Source organism: Triturus cristatus, chromosome 4_1 (genome assembly GCF_964204655.1).
Source record: "Triturus cristatus chromosome 4_1, aTriCri1.1, whole genome shotgun sequence".
Classification (NCBI taxonomy): domain Eukaryota; kingdom Metazoa; phylum Chordata; class Amphibia; order Caudata; family Salamandridae; genus Triturus; species Triturus cristatus.
Window position 1 is genome coordinate 188,024,198 of NC_140585.1, and position 20,918 is coordinate 188,045,115.

Consider the following 20,918-nt stretch of genomic DNA (forward strand, 5'->3'; position numbering starts at 1 on the left):
CACTATCTGCGCTGACTGTGGCAAAACAATCGAACACACTTGAAGCAAGCAAGTAACCGAAACTGCATTTACCACAATGCGAGGGGCGAACCTTGCTGGGAGGTGAAGTGGTGTGCTCCCACCCCTGTTCCTGTTTAATAGTACTCTCGCGAGTCATTGAGCTGACGAGCTCATGGATGAAGCACCCGCATGCCTGTGAGAGGTACCTGACCTGAGAAAGATGTTGGCAGCCTACTCAGCAAACCCCAAATTTGAAAGACTGTAATCTCTACCTATGACAGTAAAAGAAACAGAACCACGTGTCTAGAGATCAGCACTATCTGCGCCAACTGTGGCGAAACACTCGAACACTCTTGAAGCAAGCAAGTAACTGAAACTGCAATTACCACAATGTCAGGGGAGAACCTTGCTGGGAGGTGAAGTGGTGTGCTCACGCCCCTGTTCCCGTTTAATTGTACTCCCGTGAGTCATTGAGCTGACGAGCTCGTGGATGAAGCACCCGCTTGCCTGTGAAAGGTACCTGACCTGAGAAAGATGTTGGCAGCCTACTCAGCAAACCCCAGATTTTAAAGACTGTAATCTCTACTGATGATGGATAAAGAACCAGAAACATGTGTCTAGAGATCAGCACTATCTGCGTTAACTGTGGCGAAACACTCGAACACTCTTGGAGCAAGCAAGTAACTGAAACTGCATTTACCACAATGCCAGGGGTGAAATTTGCTGAGAGGTGAAGCGGTGTGCTCCCACCCCTGTTCCTGTTTAATAGTACTCTCGTGAGTCATTGAGCTGACAAGCTCGTGGATGAAGCACCCGCATGCCTGTGAGAGGTACCTGGCCAGAGAAAGATGTTGGCAGCCTACTCAGCAAATGCCACATTTGAAAGACTGTAATCTCTACCGATGAGGGTTAAAGAACCAGAAACACGTGTCTAGAGATCAGCACTATCAGCGCCAACTGTGGCGAAACACTTGAACACTCTTGAGGCAAGCAAGTAACTGAAACTGCAATTATCACAATGCCAGGGGTGAACCTTGCTGGGAGGTGAAGTGCCGTCCTCCCACCCCTGTTCCTGTTTAATTGTTCTCCCGTGAGACATTGAGCTGACAAGCTCGTGGATGAAGCACCCGCATGCCTGTGAGAGGTTCCTGATCTGAGAAAGATGTTGGCAGCCTACTCAGCAAACCCCAAATTTCAAAGACTGTAATTTCTAATGATGACGGTTAAAGAACAAGAAACATGTGCCTGGAGATCAGCACTATCTGCGGCAACTGTGGCGAAACACTCGAACACTCTTGAAGCAAGCAAGTAACCGAAACTGCATTTACCACAATGCCAGGGGTGAACCTTCCTGGGAGGTGAAGCGGTGTGCTCCCACCCCTGTTCGTGTTTAATAGTTCTCCAGTGAGGCATTGAACTGACGAGCTCATGGATGAAGCACCCACATGCCTTTGAGAGGTACCTTACCTGAGAAAGATGTTGGCAGCCTACTCAGCAAACCCCAAATTTCAAAGACTGTAATCTCTAATGATGACAATTAAAGAACCAGAAACACGTGTCTAGAGATCAGCACTATCTGCGCCAACTGTGGCGAAACACTCGAACACTCTTGAAGCAAGCAAGTAACTGAAACTGCAATTACCACAATGTCAGGGGCGAAATTTGCTGAGAGGTAAAGCGGTGTGCTCCCACCCCTGTTCCTGTTTAATAGTACTCTCGTGAGTCATTGAGCTGACAAGCTCGTGGATGAAGCACCCGCATGCCTGTGAGAGGTACCTGGCCAGAGAAAGATGTTGGCAGCCTACTCAGAAAACCTCACAATTGAAAAACTGTAATCTCTACTGATGACAGTTAAAGAACCAGAAACACGTGTCTAGAGATCAGCACTATCTGCGCCAACTGTGGCGAAACACTCGAACACTCTTGAAGCAAGCAAGTAACTGAAACTTCAATTACCACAATGTCAGGGGAGAACCTTGCTGGGAGGTGAAGTGGTGTGCTCAAGCCCCTGTTCCCGTTTAATAGTACTCCCGTGAGTCATTGAGCTGACGAGCTCGTGGATAAAGCACCCGCTTGCCTGTGAAAGGTACCTGACCTGAGAAAGATGTTGGCAGTCTACTCAGCAAACCCCAGATTTTAAAGACTGTAATCTCTACTGATGATGGATAAAGAACCAGAAACACGTGTCTAGAGATCAGCACTATCAGCGCCAACTGTGGCGAAACACTTGAACACTCTTGAAGCAAGCAAGTAACTGAAACTGCAATTATCACAATGCCAGGGGTGAACCTTGCTGGGAGATGAAGTGCCGTCCTCCCACCCCTGTTCCTGTTTAATTGTTCTCCCGTGAGACATTGAGCTGACAAGCTCGTGGATGAAGCACCCGCATGCCTGTGAGAGGTTCCTGATCTGAGAAAGATGTTGGCAGCCTACTCAGCAAACCCCAGATTTTAAAGACTGTAATCTCTACTGATGATGGATAAAGAACCAGAAACACGTGTCTAGAGATCAGCACTATCTGCGGTAACTGTGGCGAAACACTCGAACACTCTTGGAGCAAGCAAGTAACTGAAACTGCATTTACCACAATGCCAGGGGCAAAATTTGCTGAGAGGTAAAGCGGTGTGCTCCCACCCCTGTTCCTGTTTAATAGTACTCTCGTGAGTCATTGAGCTGACAAGCTCGTGGATGAAGCACCCGCATGCCTGTGAGAGGTACCTGGCCAGAGAAAGATGTTGGCAGCCTACTCAGCAAATGCCACATTTGAAAGACTGTAATCTCTACTGATGAGGGTTAAAGAACCAGAAACACGTGTCTAGAGATCAGCACTATCAGCGCCAACTGTGGCGAAACACTTGAACACTCTTGAAGAAAGCAAGTAACTGAAACTGCAATTATCACAATGCCAGGGGTGAACCTTGCTGGGAGATGAAGTGCCGTCCTCCCACCCCTGTTCCTGTTTAATTGTTCTCCCGTGAGACATTGAGCTGACAAGCTCGTGGATGAAGCACCCGCATGCCTGTGAGAGGTTCCTGATCTGAGAAAGATGTTGGCAGCCTACTCAGCAAACCCCAAATTTCAAAACTGTAATTTCTAATGATGACGGTTAAAGAACAAGAAACATGTGCCTGGAGATCAGCACTATCTGCGGCAACTGTGGCGAAACACTCGAACACTCTTGAAGCAAGCAAGTAACTGAAACTGCATTTACCACAATGCCAGGGGTGAACCTTCCTGGGAGGTGAAGCGGTGTGCTCCCACCCCTGTTCGTGTTTAATAGTTCTCCAGTGAGGCATTGAACTGACGAGCTCATGGATGAAGCACCCACATGCCTTTGAGAGGGACCTTACCTGAGAAAGATGTTGGCAGCCTACTCAGAAAACCCCACAATTGAAAAACTGTAATCGCTACTGATGACAGTTAAAGAACCAGAAACACGTGTCTAGAGATCAGCACTATCTGCTCCAACTGTGGCGAAACACTCGAACACTCTTGAAGCAAGCAAGTAACTGAAACTTCAATTACCACAATGTCAGGGGAGAACCTTGCTGGGAGGTGAAGTGGTGTGCTCAAGCCCCTGTTCCCGTTTAATAGTACTCCTGTGAGTCATTGAGCTGACGAGCTCGTGGATGAAGCACCCGCTTGCCTGTGAAAGGTACCTGACCTGAGAAAGATGTTGGCAGTCTACTCAGCAAACCCCAGATTTTAAAGACTGTAATCTCTACTGATGATGGATAAAGAACCAGAAACACATGTCTAGATATCAGCACTATATGTGCCAACTGTGGCGAAACACTTGAACACTCTTGAAGCAAGCAAGTAACCGAAACTGCATTTACCACAATGCCAGGGTCGAACCTTGCTGGGAGGTGAAGCGGTGTGCTCCCACCCCTGTTCCAGTTTAATAGTTCTCCTGTGAGTCATTGAGCTGACGAGCTCGTGGATGAAGCACCCACATGCCTGTGAGAGGTACCTGATCTGAGAAAGATGTTGGCAGCCTACTCAGCAAACCACAAATTTCAAAGACTGTAATCTCTAATGATGACAATTAAAGAACCAGAAACACGTGTCTAGAGATCAGCACTATCTGCGTCAACTGTGGCGAAACACTCGAACACTCTTGGAGCAAGCAAGTAACTGAAACTGCATTTTCCACAATGCCAGGGGCGAACCTTGTTGGGAGGTGAAGCGGTGTCCTCCCACCCCTGTTCCTGCTTAATAGTTCTCCAGTGAGTCATTGAGCTGACGAGCTTGTGGATGAAGCACCCGCATGCCTGTGAGAGGTACCAGGCAGCCTACTCAGCAAACCCCAAATTTGAAAGACTTTAATCTCTACTGATAACTGTTAAAGAACCAGAAACACGTATCGAGAGATCAGCACTATCTGCGCCAACTGTGGCAAAACAATCGAACACACTTGAAGCAAGCAGGTAACCGAAACTGCATTTACCACAATGCCAGGGGCGAAATTTCCTGGGAGGTGAAGTGGTGTGCTCCCACCCCTGTTCCTGTTTAATAGTACTCTCGTGAGTCATTGAGCTGACGAGCTCGTGGATGAAGCACCCGCATGTCTGTGAGAGGCACAAGACCTGAGAAAGATGTTGGAAGCCTACTTTGCAAACCCCAAACTTCAAAGACTGTATTCTCTAATGATGATGGTTAAAGAACAAGAAACACGTGTCTAGAGATCAGCACTATCTGCGGCAACTGTGGCGAAACACTCGAACACTCTTGAAGCAAGCAAGTAACCGAAACTGCATTTACCACAATGCCAGGGGTGAACCTTCCTGGGAGGTGAAGCTGTGTACTCCCACCCCTGTTTGTGTTTAATAGTTCTCCAGTGAGTCATTGAGCTGACAAGCTCGTGGATGAAGCACCCTCATGCCTTTGAGAGGTACCTTACCTGAGAAAGATGTTGGCAGCCTACTCAGAAAACCCCACATTTGAAAAACTGTAATCTCTACTGATGAAGGTTAAAGAACCAGAAACACGTGTCTAGAGATCAGCACTATCTGCACCAACTGTGGCGAAACACTCGTACACTCTTGAAGCAAGCAAGTAACTGAAACTGCATTTACCACAATGCCAGGGTGCGAACCTTGCTAGGAGGTGAAGCGGTGTGCTCCCACCCCTGTTACTGTTTAATAGTACTCTTGTTAGTCATTGAGCTGACGAGCACGTGGATGAAGCACACGCTTGCCTGTGAGAGGTACCTGACCTGAGAAAGATGTTGACAGCATACTCAGCAAACCCCACATTTGAAAGACTGTAATCTCTACTGATGACGGTTAAAGAACCAGAACCACGTGTCTAGAGATCAGCACTATCTGCGCAAACTGAGATGAAAAACTCTAACACTCTTGAAGCAAGCAAGTAACTGAAACTGCATTTACCACAATGCCAGGGGCGAACCTTGCTGGAAGTTGAAGTGGTGTGCTCTCACCCCTGTTCCTGTTTAATAGTTCTCCAGTGAGTCATTAAGCTGACGAGCTCGTGGATGAAGCACCTGCATGCCTGTGAGAGGTAGAGATGTTGGCAGCCTACTCAGCAATCCCCAAATTTGAAAGACTGTAATCTCTACTGATGACGGTTAAAGAACCAGAAACACGTGTCTAGCGATCAGCACTATCTGCGCCGACTGTGGCGAAACAAAATAACATACTTGAAGCAAGCAAGTAACCGAAACTGCATTTACTGCAAAGCCAGGGGCGAACCTTGCTGGGAGGTAAAGTGGTGTGCTCCCACCCCTGTTCCTGTTTAATAGTACTCTCGTGAGTCATTGAGCTGACGAGGTGATGGATGAAGCAGCCGCATGCCTGTGAGAGGTACCAGACCTGAAAAAGATATTGGCAGCCTACTAAGCAAACCCCACATATGAAAGACTGTAATTTCTACTGATGACGGTTAAGGAACCAGAAACACGTGTCTACAGATCAACAATATCTGCGCCAACTGTGGCGAAACACTCGAACACTCTTGAAGCATGCAAGTAACTGAAACTGCAATTATCACAATGTCATGGGCGAACGTTGTTGGGAGGTGAAGCGGCGTCCTCCCACCCCTGTTCCTGTTTAATAGTTCTCCAGTGAGTCATTGAACTGACGAGCTCATGGATGAAGCACCCACATGCCTTTGAGAGGTACCTCACCTGAGAAAGATGTTGGCAGCCTACTCAGAAAACTCCACAATTGAAAAACTGTAATCTCTACTGATGACAGGTAAAGAACCAGAAACACGTGTCTAGAGATCAGCACTATCTGCGCCAACTGTGGCGAAACACTTGAACACTCTTAAAGCAAGCAAGTAACTGAAACTGCATTTACCACAATGCCAGGGTGTGAACCTTGCTGGGAGGTGAAGCGGTGTGGTCCCACCCCTGTACCTGTTTAATAGTACTCTTGTGAGTCATTGAGCTGACGAGCTCGTGGATGAAGCACCCGCATGCCTGTGAGAGGTACCTGGCCAGAGAAAGATGTTGGCAGCCTACTCAGCAAATCCCACATTTGAAAGACTGTAATCTCTACCGATGAGGGTTAAAGAACCAGAAACACGTGTCTAGAGATCAGCACTATCAGCGCCAACTGTGGCGAAACACTTGAACACTCTTGAAGCAAGCAAGTAACTGAAACTGCAATTATCACAATGCCAGGGGTGAACCTTGCTGGGAGGTGAAGTGTCGTCCTCCCACCCCTGTTCCTGTTTAATAGTTCTCCCGTGAGACATTGAGCTGACAAGCTCGTGGATGAAGCACCCGCATGCCTGTGAGAGGTTCCTGATCTGAGAAAGATGTTGGCAGCCTACTCAGCAAACCCCAAATTTCGAAGACTGTAATCTCTAATGATGACGGTTAAAGAACAAGAAACATGTGCATGGAGATCAGCACTATCTGCGGCAACTGTGGCGAAACACTCAAACACTCTTGAAGCAAGCAAGTAACCGAAACTGCATTTACCACAATGCCAGGGGTGAACCTTCCTGGGAGGTGAAGTGGTGTGCTCCCACCCCTGTTCGTGTTTAATAGTTCTCCAGTGAGTCATTGAACTGACGAGCTCATGGATGAAGCACCCACATGCCTTTGAGAGGTACCTCACCTGAGAAAGATGTTGGCAGCCTACTCAGAAAACCCCACAATTGAAAAACTGTAATCTCTACTGATGACAGTTAAAGAACCAGAAACACGTGTCTAGAGATCAGCACTATCTGCGCCAACTGTGGCGAAACACTTGAACACTCTTAAAGCAAGCAAGTAACTGAAACTGCATTTACCACAATGCCAGGGTGTGAACCTTGCTGGGAGGTGAAGCGGTGTGGTCCCACCCCTGTACCTGTTTAATAGTACTCCAGTGAGTCATTGAGCTGACAAGCTCGTGGATGAAGAACCCGCATGCCTGTGAGAGGTACCTGACCTGAGAAAGATGTTGGCAGCCTACTCAGCAAACCCCACATTTGAAAGACTGTAATCTCTACCTATGACAGTAAAAGAAACAGAACCACGTGTCTAGAGATCAGCACTATCTGCGCCAACTGTGGCGAAACACTCGAACACTCTTGAAGCAAACAAGTAACTGAAACTGCAATTACCACAATGTCAGGGGGGAACCTTGCTTGGAGGTGAAGTGGTGTGCTCACGTCCCTGTTCCCGTTTAATAGTACTCCTGTGAGTCATTGAGCTGACGAGCTCGTGGATGAAGCACCCGCATGCCTGTGAGAGGTACCTGGCCAGAGAAAGATGTTGGCAGCCTACTCAGCAAATCCCACATTTGAAAGACTGTAATCTCTACCGATGAGGGTTAAAGAACCAGAAACACGTGTCTAGAGATCAGCACTATCAGCGCCAACTGTGGCGAAACACTTGAACACTCTTGAAGCAAGCAAGTAACTGAAACTGCAATTATCACAATGCCAGGGTTGAACCTTGCTGGGAGGTGAAGTGCCGTCCTCCCACCCCTGTTCCTGTTTAATAGTTCTCCCGTGAGACATTGAGCTGACAAGCTCGTGGATGAAGCACCCGCATGCCTGTGAGAGGTTCCTGATCTGAGAAAGATGTTGGCAGCCTACTCAGCAAACCCCAAATTTCAAAGACTGTAATCTCTAATGATGACGGTTAAAGAACAAGAAACATGTGCCTGGAGATCAGCACTATCTGCGGCAACTGTGGCGAAACACTCGAACACTCTTGAAGCAAGCAAGTAACCAAAACTGCATTTACCACAATGCCAGGGGTGAACCTTCCTGGGAGGTGAAGTGGTGTGCTCCCACCCCTGTTCGTGTTTAATAGTTCTCCAGTGAGTCATTGAACTGACGAGCTCATGGATGAAGCACCCACATGCCTTTGAGAGGTACCTCACCTGAGAAAGATGTTGGCAGCCTACTCAGAAAACCCCACAATTGAAAAACTGTAATCTCTACTGATGACAGTTAAAGAACCAGAAACACGTGTCTAGAGATCAGCACTATCGGCGCCAACTGTGGCGAAACACTTGAACACTCTTAAAGCAAGCAAGTAACTGAAATTGCATTTACCACAATGCCAGGGTGTGAACCTTGCTGGGAGGTGAAGCGGTGTGGTCCCACCCCTGTACCTATTTAATAGTACTCCCATGAGTCATTGAGCTGACAAGCCTGTGGATGAAGAACCCGCATGCCTGTGAGAGGTACCTGACCTGAGAAAGATGTTGGCAGCCTACTCAGCAAACCCCACATTTGAAAGACTGTAATCTCTACCTATGACAGTAAAAGAAACAGAACCACGTGTCTAGAGATCAGCACTATCTGCGCCAACTGTGGCGAAACACTCGAACACTCTTGAAGCAAGCAAGTAACTGAAACTGCAATTACCACAATGTCAGGGGAGAACCTTGCTGGGAGGTGAAGTGGTGTGCTCACGCCCCTGTTCCCGTTTAATAGTACTCCCGTGAGTCATTGAGCTGACGAGCTCGTGGATGAAGCACCCGCTTGCCTGTGAGAGGTACCTGACCTGAGAAAGATGTTGGCAGCCTACTCAGCAAACCCCAGATTTTAAAGACTGTAATCTCTACTGATGATGGATAAAGAACCAGAAACACATGTCTAGATATCAGCACTATCTGTGCCAACGGTGGCGAAACACTTGAACTCTCTTGAAGCAAGCAAGTAACCGAAACTGCATTTACCACAATGCCAGGGTCGAACCTTGCTGGGAGGTGAAGCGGTGTGCTCCCACCCCTGTTCCTGTTTAATAAGTCTCCTGTGAGTCATTGAGCTGACGACCTCGTGGATGAAGCACCCACATGCCTGTGAGAGGTACCGGATCTGAGAAAGATGTTGGCAGCCTACTCAGCAAACCCCAAATTTCAAAGACTGTAATCTCTAATGATGACAGTTAAAGAACCAGAAACACCTGTCTAGAGATCAGCACTATCTGCGTCAACTATGGCGAAACACTCGAACACTCTTGGAGCAAGCAAGTAACTGAAACTGCATTTTCCACAATGCCAGGGGCGAACCTTGTTGGGAGGTGAAGCGGTGTCCTCCCACCCCTATTCCTGCTTAATAGTTCTCCAGTGAGTCATTGAGCTGACGAGCTTGTGGATGAAGCACCCGCATGCCTGTGAGAGGTACCAGACCTGAGAAAGATGTTGGCAGCCTACTCAGCAAACCCCAAATTTGAAAGACTTTAATCTCTACTGATGACTGTTAAAGAACCAGAAACACGTATCTAGAGATCAGCAATATCTGCGCCAACTGTGGCAAAACAATCGAACACACTTGAAGCAAGCAAGTAACCGAAACTGCATTTACCACAATGCCAGGGGCGAAATTTGCTAGGAGGTGAAGCGGTGTGCTCCCACCCCTGTTCCTGTTTAATAGTACTCTCGTGAGTCATTAAGCTGACGAGCTCGTGGATGAAGCACCCCCATGCCTGTGAGAGGCACAAGACCTGAGAAAGATGTTGGAAGCCTACTTTGCAAACCCCAAACTTCAAAGACTGTAATCTCTAATGATGATGGTTAAAGAACAAGAAACACGTGTCTAGAGATCAGCACTATCTGCGGCAACTGTGGCGAAACACTCGAACACTCTTGAAGCAAGCAAGTAACCGAAACTGCATTTACCACAATGCCAGGGGTGAACCTTCCTGGGAGGTGAAGCTGTGTACTCCCACCCCTGTTACTGTTTAATAGTACTCTCGTTAGTCATTGAGCTGACGAGCACGTGGATGAAGCACACGCTTCCCTGTGAGAGGTACCTGACCTGAGAAAGATGTTGACAGCATACTCAGCAAACCCCACATTTGAAAGACTGTAATCTCTACTGATGACGGTTAAAGAACCAGAACCACGTGTTTAGAGATCAGCACTATCTGCGCCAACTGAGACGAAAAACTCTAACACTCTTGAAGCAAGTAAGTAACTGAAACTGCATTTACCACAATGCCAGGGGCGAACCTTGCTGGGAGTTGAAGTGGTGTGCTCTCACCCCTGTTCCTGTTTAATAGTTCTCCAGTGAGTCATTAAGCTGACGAGCTTGTGGATGAAGAACCCGCATGCCAGTGAGACGTACCTGAACTGAGAAAGCTGTTGGCAGCCTACTCAGCAAACCCCAAATTTCAAAGACTGTAATCTCTAATGATGACGGTTAAAGAACAAGAAACATGTGCCTGGAGATCAGCACTATCTGCGGCAACTGTGGCGAAACACTCAAACACTCTTGAAGCAAGCAAGTAACCGAAACTGCATTTACCACAATGCCAGGGGTGAACCTTCCTGGGAGGTGAAGTGGTGTGCTCCCACCCCTGTTCGTGTTTAATAGTTCTCCAGTGAGTCATTGAACTGACTAGCTCATGGATGAAGCACCCACATGCCTTTGAGAGGTACCTCACCTGAGAAAGATGTTGGCAGCCTACTCAGAAAACCCCACAATTGAAAAACTGTAATCTCTACTGATGACAGTTAAAGAACCAGAAACACGTGTCTAGAGATCAGCACTATCTGCGCCAACTGTGGCGAAACACTTGAACACTCTTAAAGCAAGCAAGTAACTGAAACTGCATTTACCACAATACCAGGGTGTGAACCTTGCTGGGAAGTGAAGCGGTGTGGTCCCACCCCTGTACCTTTTTAATAGTACTCCCGTGAGTCATTGAGCTGACAAGCTCGTGGATGAAGAACCCGCATGCCTGTGAGAGGTACCTGACCTGAGAAAGATGTTGGCAGCCTACTCAGCAAACCCCACATTTGAAAGACTGTAATCTCTACCTATGACAGTAAAAGAAACAGAACCACGTGTCTAGAGATCAGCACTATCTGCGCCAACTGTGGCGAAACACTCGAACACTCTTGAAGCAAGCAAGTAACTGAAACTGCAATTACCACAATGTCAGGGGAGAACCTTTGCTGGGAGGTGAAGTGGTGTGCTCACGCCTCTGTTCCCGTTTAATAGTACTCCCGTGAGTCATTGAGCTGACGAGCTCGTGGATGAAGCACCCGCTTGCCTGTGAGAGGTACAAGTCTTAAAACCTTCTATTAACTGCAATGCTTTTTAATGAGGTGCTATCATGTATATTGTTCCCAAGATGGCTGTCAACACTTCTTGGATGAAGTGCTGACAGCCAATCAGATCTCAGGATGAGATGTGTGGTTAGGCTCCGCCCACATATATATATGATTTTACTTTTGATTTTCTCAGGAACTACTGAACAGATTGACACCAGACCTGCAAAAGGCACTTCCCTGAGCTGAGGACTACCTCTCTGCCAAATTTCAAGTAATTCTGTTCAGCCGTTCGGGCTGTACCTTGGACTAAAGGTCCCTATGGAAAATTGCATGGGGAAAATGCGTTTTGGGACCCCCCTTTTTTCTCAGCCCCCACTTGACGAATCCCCCCGAGACTTTCAGGGTAGGAGCGGATTGGAGCGCCCCACCTATTTTGAACATTTCACGAGGATTCGTCAACCGGCGCCAAAGTTATTTCAAATAGAATGTTGCGGATTTCCTATGGAAACACGGTCCTAACGATAACTATCTACTGGCGACCGCCAGTAGATAATATATATATATATATATATACTCCACAAGTGGATGGAAACGCCCGTTGCCTCCAGAACAGAGGGCGCGTCGAAGAAGAGACCTCCCAGCCGCGGTCACAAAATTTTCTCCAAACTTTTGAAAAAGCAATCGACGCCGTGTCTGTGCAAAAAGTTCTTTATTGCCAGCTGAAAAAGCTAGACGCGTTTCGCCTGACCTGCAGGCTTGTTCACTAGCGATTTGGTAAAGTTTTTCATGGCAATTTAAAACAGTGAATGACGATCAAGTCACATGGTGGACTACAAACAAGGAAATAAACAACAGACTCGTAGTTCAACAGACTGCGGTAATGTGCAGATAAGTTCCAGGCAAGTGCCAGAAAATATACAAAACAATTCATTAAAGTTGATGCAAAATATGGCAGCATTAATAAACTCAGTAAATCTGAAAATGTGCATGTCATTGAGCGTTTTAACAAAATAAGATAACCATAATGGTATCTACATTGCTTGTTATTCATGTCCAACCGAATAAATTGTTGACAAGGGTGGCAAAAGTTGCGCGTTGCTTGGTAATGCATTTGACTATTGGTCTATTATTTTGGCTCATTGGCCGAAATTATATCCAGAGTTGCTGTTCACTAGATCAAACCATTAATACACTTTTGCCACCCTTGTCAACCATATATTTATTCGGTTGGACATGAATAACAAGCAATGTAGATACCATATCGCTAGTGAACAAGCCTGCAGGTCAGGCGAAACGCGTCTAGCTTTTTCAGCTGGCAATAAAGAACTTTTTGCACAGACACGGCGTCGATTGCTTTTTCAAAAGTTTGGAGAATATATATATATATATATATATATATATATATATATAAATAATTCACACACGTCGCACTAAATGTCAGAGGGCAGGGAGCAGGAGAGGCTACTGCTCACTGAAACAGCCACATCTTTTCTATCTTTCTAAAGGACAAGTGATTGGAGTTGTTTCTAATAAAGAGTGGCAGTGAGTTTCAAAGAGTTGGTGCAAGCACCTTAAAAGAGCTTTTTCCAGCTCTGGATCTGCGGAACCGTGGCACCCGCATCAAATGAAGATCAGTAGAGCGGAGAGCACGGGTCGGATGTAGTGATGACATAGGTCACTGAGAATCGCTGGGCCAGAGCCTGCCAATATTTTGTGTGTAATACAGAGTGCTTTGAATCGGATTCTGTGCTCAATGGGCAACCAGCGGTGGTGGCGCAGCACACTTGGAACAGAACTATCCTTCGGTAGGGTGAGCAGTGTTCGTGCTGCCGCATACATGGTGCGCGTGAGCCTCTTAATCACAGATTTCTTAGAACCAAGCAGTAGACTACTGAAATAATCCAGCCTGGCCAAAATCATGGCTTGGACTACCAAATGGCGAGTTTGGGGGTCAACCGAACCCAAAATGGGTTTGAGGCTGGGCAATATACTGAATCAGATCCCTGCCACATACTTGGTGTGCTCCTCAAAATAAAAGGCATTGTCGACCCAAATGCTGAGGTTTTTTACACATTTTTAGCACAGGAGGAGGGCCCAGCTCTGGCGGCCACCATTTGTTGGCCCAAAGATGAGAGTCTTTGCCTAGTAAGAGGTTCTCAGCTTTTGACTAGTTCAGCTGGAGACAGTTCGCCTCTATCCAACCCGCTATAGCAGAGAAATCCTCCTGGAATTTGGCAGTATCCTGGCTATGGTCCTTGGTGCAGGAAAGGACCAGCTGCGTGTCATCCGCATATGACACCAGGGAGGTGTTGCGGGTTTTTGCCAACAGTGCCAATGGCCGAACATAGATGCTGAACAGGGTCGGACTCAATGCAAACCAGGCAAGAGTTCTGCCATTGATACCAATCTCCTGCAACCAATAGAGCAAGATTTTATGTGAGACTGTATCAAAAGCGGCACTGAGATCTAGCAGAATGAGTGCTGACATACTGCCTTCCTCCATAGAGACTCTCAGTTGCTCTGTTAATGCTAATAAGGCTGACTCTGTGCTGTGTCTCGGTCGGAAGCCATTTTGCGATGAATCCAGTATGGAATGAGACTCCAAATACTACGTTAGAGTACTATTCACATAGGATTCCGTTATTTTGGACAAAAGTGGAAGCAGAGAAATCAAACAATAGTTCTCTGGCCTAGATGCATCTAACGATGGCTTATTTAAAAAGGGAAGGACCTCATGTTTCTAGGCTGGCAGGAACTCTGCAGAGGAAAGGCAGTGGTTAATGAGTTCCAGACAGCTAGGAAGAAGGCAATCTTGAAATTTAACAAAAGTTCTGGTTTGAGGGGGTCCCTGATTTTATCTTAGTGACCAAGGCCTTGAGGCCGTCTATTGCAATAGATGGAAAAGCGGTGAGGGAGTGAATCTCGCCCCTGTGGGATCTCCACTCCTCATAAAGGAGGCCTCGCTCTTTGAGTGGAAGCTATCATTAATGCCCGCCACCTTATTGATACAATAGGCGGCCACGCCTCCAATTGGTCATTAGAGGTGATAGTGCTGACAACGGTTGTCGGTGATTTCACCATGTCCTTTAGTAGGGTAAAGATGGTTTTCGAGGGGTTATTGCTGGTGTAGATCCTTTTAGCAAAAAAGCGGCTCAGGCTTTATGGATCCGCTTATGATAGATTTCCCTGGCAGTTTTGTATTCTAGTTTATCAGTGGGACTGTAGGCAAGTCTCCAGCTACACTCTAGGACTTTACAGTTATACCTATCTGTTATGAGTGACTCATCAAATCACTCATGGGACGGACCTTTCTTAGGATGAATCCATTTTACTGGAATGCACTTGTCTAAGGCCTGGTTGATCCACTTTCCAATGCTGTAGCTAGATGTCTCAATGTCCATGGAGAGAGTGGGCTGAGTAGCAGCAAGAATGTCTTGGAAAGTAGGATGATCTAGTTTCTGCCATGGGAGTTTGTATATCGGAATGCATCGCCCCTGAGTTTTGGGGCCTATAGGGTGTAGCGAGAAACAAATTAGATTATGGTCGGTCCATATCATAGACATGGATACCAGAGCCTCGCCTAGCAAAATGTTAGATAGTACTGGGTCAAGCAGGGGGCCTGCCTCATGTGTAGGCCCAGGGACCCATTGGTTTAATTGACAAGCTGCCGGATCATTAAGAAAATTGTAAATATCCAGGTCCTTGTCAGACTCCAGATGCAAATTCAAATCACCAATAATGGTAAGATTGGCCAATTACAGTGCTAACCTACTGATCACATTAATTTAAGCTTCTCTAAAGTGTTTAGATGGCCTGGAGGTGGTAGATCAGCAGTCCAGAAAATGAAAAGTTATCCATTAAGGCTATTCTAAACATGGCACTTTCACAGTCCTGGATGGTTACATAATTAAAGCTGCAAGTGAAGCTATTGTATAGATTACTGCAATGCCACCACCTCTCCCTGTTTCTCTGTTCACATTCTTCATAGTGATGCCTGTGGGCAGGACCAGCGACAGAATCTTGAGAGAGCCAAGATTCTGTCAAGAACAGAATGTCCAAAGAGTGTTTGGACAGTAGATCATATATTTCAATTTATATATTTTGAATTTGCAGTCTGTCAGTCGAGACACCGAGACGATATTGGGGCTGGAAATTGCCATGCCTACAATGCCACACATCCACAGAAGGGGACCTGCTATGGTTCCCACACAAGGGCATATCCCTATGTACAGGAAGCAATGCTTCATGCGAATATGTCATCCTATGGGTGGACAAATGGGCATAGTGCCTGGCTCCTGGGATCGTCCAGGCGCGGACGGGTACAGACGGGCTTCCTCTGGCGTTCATTCAGTGTGCATTTGGCATGCCAGCGGTGCACCCACTGTGCATCTGCGCTGGGGAATGCATGAAGTACCTGGGGGCACAACTGGCTCCTCCCAGGCACACTTCTGATTGGTGGAAAAGAAACAATCAGAGCACTCTCCGAGGAAGACCGGGAACTCATGGCTGCCTCTCCTGGCACCCCAGAGCCACCACAGTAAGCAGGGGAGATCTCCGGCTGAGACCTACTCATAATATTGGCAGTGGAGCTGAGCCTGGCTGCCCGTCTGTACCTCTCTTGCCTCTTTCTGCACTTCTGTTTCCTCCTTCTGAACATCTGTTTCTCCTTTCTGCACTTCTCTTGCCTCTTTCTGCATTTCAGTTGCTTTTCTCTGTACCCCTCTTCACTCTTTCTGTACCTCTCTTGCCTCTTTCTTTACCCCTCTTCCCTCTTTCTGCACCTCTCTTGCCTGTTTCCACACCTCTCTTGCATCTTTCTGCACTTCTCTTGCCTGTTTCTGCACCTCTGTTGCTTCTTTCTGCACTTCTCTTGCCTCTTTCTGCAACCCTCTTACATCTTTCTGCACTTCTCTTGCCTCTTTCTGCCCACCTGTTGTCTCTTTCTGCACTCATCATCCCTCTTTCTGCACATCTTGTCTCTTTCTGCACCTCTTTTGTTTCTTTGTGCACCTCCCTTGCTTCTTTCTGCACTTCTCTTGCCTCTTTCTGCATCTCTGTTTCTTCTTTGAACAATTCTCTTGCCTCTTTCTCCGCCCATCTTGCCTCTTTCTGAAACTCTGTTGCTTGTTTCTGCACTTCAGTCTCTCATTCCCCCATTCCCCTTGCGAACTTTCCCTGGGGCAGTGTGAATACCATTCATTTCTACCAAGGAAAGGTCCTTAGAGGGAGTCGTGTATCATCGTCACCCCATCGGAACTTCCTGGTGTTCAGGTGAGTGGCTCCTGACACTAGTTATAGTATTATCCTGGTCGAGAAAAGTCACAGTGTTTTCTGACCATAACACTTCATCTTTTTCTTCCTGTTTTGTTTCACTAGACAACCCTCTAATTTTAGAACCACAATTCTTACAGCTTTTCAGGAGATCTCACTTTCACAATCACGTCAGGCTGTTCTCTCCTGTAAATCCGGTTCTCCCAATGTCCCTTGCCCCCGGTCATTCTCCATAAGGCTGTTGATACTGTCAACCCTTTAATTAACATAATGCTTAATACATTACTATCAATTGTGAAAATCCGACCAGACTGGAATCTGGCAGTCATGAAACCCCTGCAAAAAAACACTCTTGCAGATCCCCCACTTTCTAATCTCTGACCCATATCGCTACATCCCGCATTAACCTTACAGCTTGAAAAAGTTGTCAGTGGCCAACTAATTACCATTTCGAAAAAACTTCAAATTCACTCTTCCCTCAGCAATCTGGCTTTTGTCCTAAACACTCCACAGAATAAGCCCATCTGGAAGTTTCCGAAACTATCAAAATGACGCTGGATGAGGGAAATAATGAAGTGCTGATTTTATCTGAGCGCTCCAACACGTTTGATACCATCTCATGCTCCATACCCCAACGGATCAAAGACTGCAGCATTTCCCATAAAACCCTGTCCTGGATCAATTCTTTCTCGACAGTCAGTAGACAAGTAGTTGCACTAGGACCTTTCTCATTTACAACAAGATCAATGGCATTTGGAATTCTGCAGGGCTCATCCCTTAGCCCTACATTCTTCAATATATACATGGCCCCACTAATCTTCTTTATAGCATAATTTTGCATTTCTACTACATCCTAAGTTGATTATATGCAGCTGATCCTATTGCTTGATAAAGGTTCCTTTGGCTTGGAACTAAACTTCCACAATTGTCTCACTAAAGTTATCTTGTGGATGCAATCAAACCACCTAAAATGCAACAAAGATACAATGGAGATTCAGGTTTTTTGCAAATCCAACCTGGTTTCTCCAACTCAATGGAGGCCAAACTCAGTGCCCCTGCCCCTTGCCACAGTAGAAGTTGCAAGAAACCTAGTATTAAAATTAAACACCATGTTCCCATTCCACCCACAACCTTTGGGAGTGGCAGGAATGTGTTTTAATCTCATTAACTCCTTAAGAATAGTCTTCAACTATCTTCTGCTAGCAACCAGGAAATACAGTTGCCTTTGCTTTCATCATTTCTAGACTCCTACTGTAATAGTCTCTCAGTAGGATCTTTCAAACTGCTACTCCATAAGCTTCAAATGGTGCACAATGCTGAGGTCAGACTTGTGCTGAAGCTCCCAATATGAAGCTCTGCTTTTGCAGCCCTAAATACAGCTCTAAAACATTACACTGGCTGCCAATCCACAAAAGGAACCTTTTTAAGATCCTGTAACTGGTCTTTAGAGAATTCAAGTCTATTGGGCCAGAATTCCTGGTTACCAGATTCACTCACCATACAACTCAAGATCCTCTAACTGGTCTTTAGAGAATTCAAGTCTATTGGACAAGAATACCTGGCTACCAGATTCACTCACCATACAACTCAAATGAAATTGAGATCCTCCTATGCCTCCTATACCTCCTTAAGCCCCCTCTCTTTAGACATAAAACCCAAGGTAGAACATTCTTTATGGTATTAGGAACTAAGGCAGAAAACCAACTCCTCAGCCCTCTAGGTTTCATTCATGTTGAAGCACTTATCAAAAAGCACTTGACGACCTGGCTCTTCTTGGCCTCTGACACACTCTGTTAATCCCTTATCTAATCATTCTCCCAATCTCTCTCAGTGTCTGTTTCTTCCTTTTAGTCCTTCCTCAGCTGGGACTATTGGAGTTTATACTTAAGTGCCAGAATGTTCGATTCCGAGTGCCAGTGCACTCTATAAGACTAAAATTCATTTATTAATTCTCAGCTGATCCGGCAGAGCTTACTTCTAAAGTTAAAACAAGAGTGAAGTACAGGTCCCAGAATGTTATTGCATATGAAAAACTGAAGGGATTGACAGGATGTCACAGTCAAAATCCATTCTCCTCAGCTAACAAGAGGAAGAAGTTGTTTTTCTGCATGTGCCCCTATACATGTTCCCGCAGGGTCTGGCTACTTTGGCTTTTTTGTTGATTGTTGTTGGCATCATCAAACACGCATTTTGTCTTCCTTTCATGCTCAGGCTTGACAACGAGAATTGTCAAGGCAAAGATGTTGACTAACACCTTTGAAAGGCTTTACCAAACCATGTTTATTTGTAGGGCAGACAGTGGCCATTTAAACTAATGAAAATATTTGTCTAATTGATGTATTGCAAAGTCATTACTGCCCTGGTAAATATATGAGATGTTTGAAAATTCATAATTATGTGATTCTATGTAATTTTTTAAATATGTTTTCAAATGTGTTGTTTGTAAAATGAAAATAAATTGTATCAAATGTAATGAACTAACAATTGTGAAAAACGTATGAATTAAAATAGAATATTTTAAATACATTTTTTAAATAAGTCCTAATCCTAAAGCATGATGCTTTGCTTGCATTTCTTTTTCAGCAAGTGCTATTTGGCCCTACATGAAAGAAACGAACCAGAGCTCCATGACAGGGTTCATTCTCTTAGGTCTCACTGAGGATCCTCTGCTGCCAGTCCCTCTCTTTGTGCTCTTTCTCCTGGTCTATGTCACAACCTTAATTGGGAATGTAACTATAATGGCATTGATTAGGATTGCCCCTCACCTCCACACGCCCATGTACTTCCTGCTTAGTAACCTGTCCTTTGTAGACATTTGCTATTCCTCAGCAATCACTCCAAACATGATGGCCAACCTTCTCCTGGGGAGAATGGTGATTTCCATCTCAGGGTGTGCTGTGCAGCTCTTTTCATTCATTGTCTTCGGGACATCAGACAGTCTCCTTTTGGCTGTGATGGCGTATGACAGATATTCAGCGATATGCCATCCTCTGCTGTATTCTGCTATAATGACTGGCAAGATGTGTACGCAACTAGTCATTGGTGTCTACATCTGTGGATTTCTACATGCCATGCTACAAACCGGGTTCATCTTCAGATTGTCTTTTTGTGGCTCAAAAGAGATCTCACATTTCTTCTGTGATGTCCCCCCTCTTCTCAGGCTTTCATGCACTGACACCTTTGTCAATGAAATTTTGATGCTAATTTGCTCCCTTACCATAGCAATAGTGTCAGTCTGTACTATACTCACCTCTTACATTTATATTTTAACCACCATAATGAGAATGTCATCCTCTGGAGGTAGGCTCCCAGCCTTTTCCACCTGCTCCTCCCACTTGATTTGTGTTACCTTGTTCTACAGCACTGGCCTTTTTGTGTACCTCAGTCCCAAATTGAAGTACTCCTTTGGTTTTGAAAGAGTAACTTCAGTTTTCTACACTGTTGTGATTCCAATGCTAAATCCTATCATCTATAGCCTGAGAAACCAGGATGTCAAAGGTGCACTGAGGAAAACGATTGGAAAATATTTTGCTTCCATACATCTCCAAGATGAATAACTAACATGTTTAAATATTGGTGGGCCATTACCCTATTCTGGGATGCAACACAAGACATGATGGGGCTTATTTGCAAGCCCCTTGGGCTGCCAGTGCATCACTTTCAATATGGGAAAAAGTGATGTACTGGCGGTGCAAGGGGCTTGTGACTAAGCCCCTTTGTGTCTACACTAGATATATATTGTCCTAGAAATGAGGTCTCCACCAAAAACACCTGTCCATTAAACTGAGCTAAACATGGTTTACTGGCTCCCTCTTCAAGCTAAGAAGATCGATCTAAACATTGGATCATACATCACTACCTTGAAAATCGCACAGCGACAAATGCAAGCTCATTACTTTGAGGGAGAAATACTAAAAATCACAAAATCAAAGACCTAATAAATCCAAGACCAGATTACCCTATCTTCAACCCCCTCAATCATTGTTCACATTTAACCAGGGGACTTTTTTATCACCATTCATGACACCAACATCTTCATCACCTGCCAAATGCAATTAATTCTTGTTTTTTTTCAATGGCATATCTACTGTCAGAAGGGTAATATCGTAAACACAACTCACAGGCAAAAAAAAAACTTCTCCTAAAAACTTTTCGAAAACAGGAGACACTTGC

At 45.6% G+C, this 20,918-nt stretch overlaps 1 protein-coding gene across 1 annotated transcript; it reads left to right on the top strand.

Annotated features, from left to right (window-relative positions):
- Nucleotides 1-19,348: 19,348 nt before the first annotated feature.
- LOC146853917 (olfactory receptor 5B12-like) lies at nt 19,349-20,302 on the top strand. The gene has a single exon (XM_085650969.1). It carries the CDS (start codon nt 19,349-19,351, stop codon nt 20,300-20,302), a length of 954 nt encoding a protein of 317 aa, XP_085507095.1.
- The last annotated feature ends 616 nt before the right edge of the window (nt 20,303-20,918 follow it).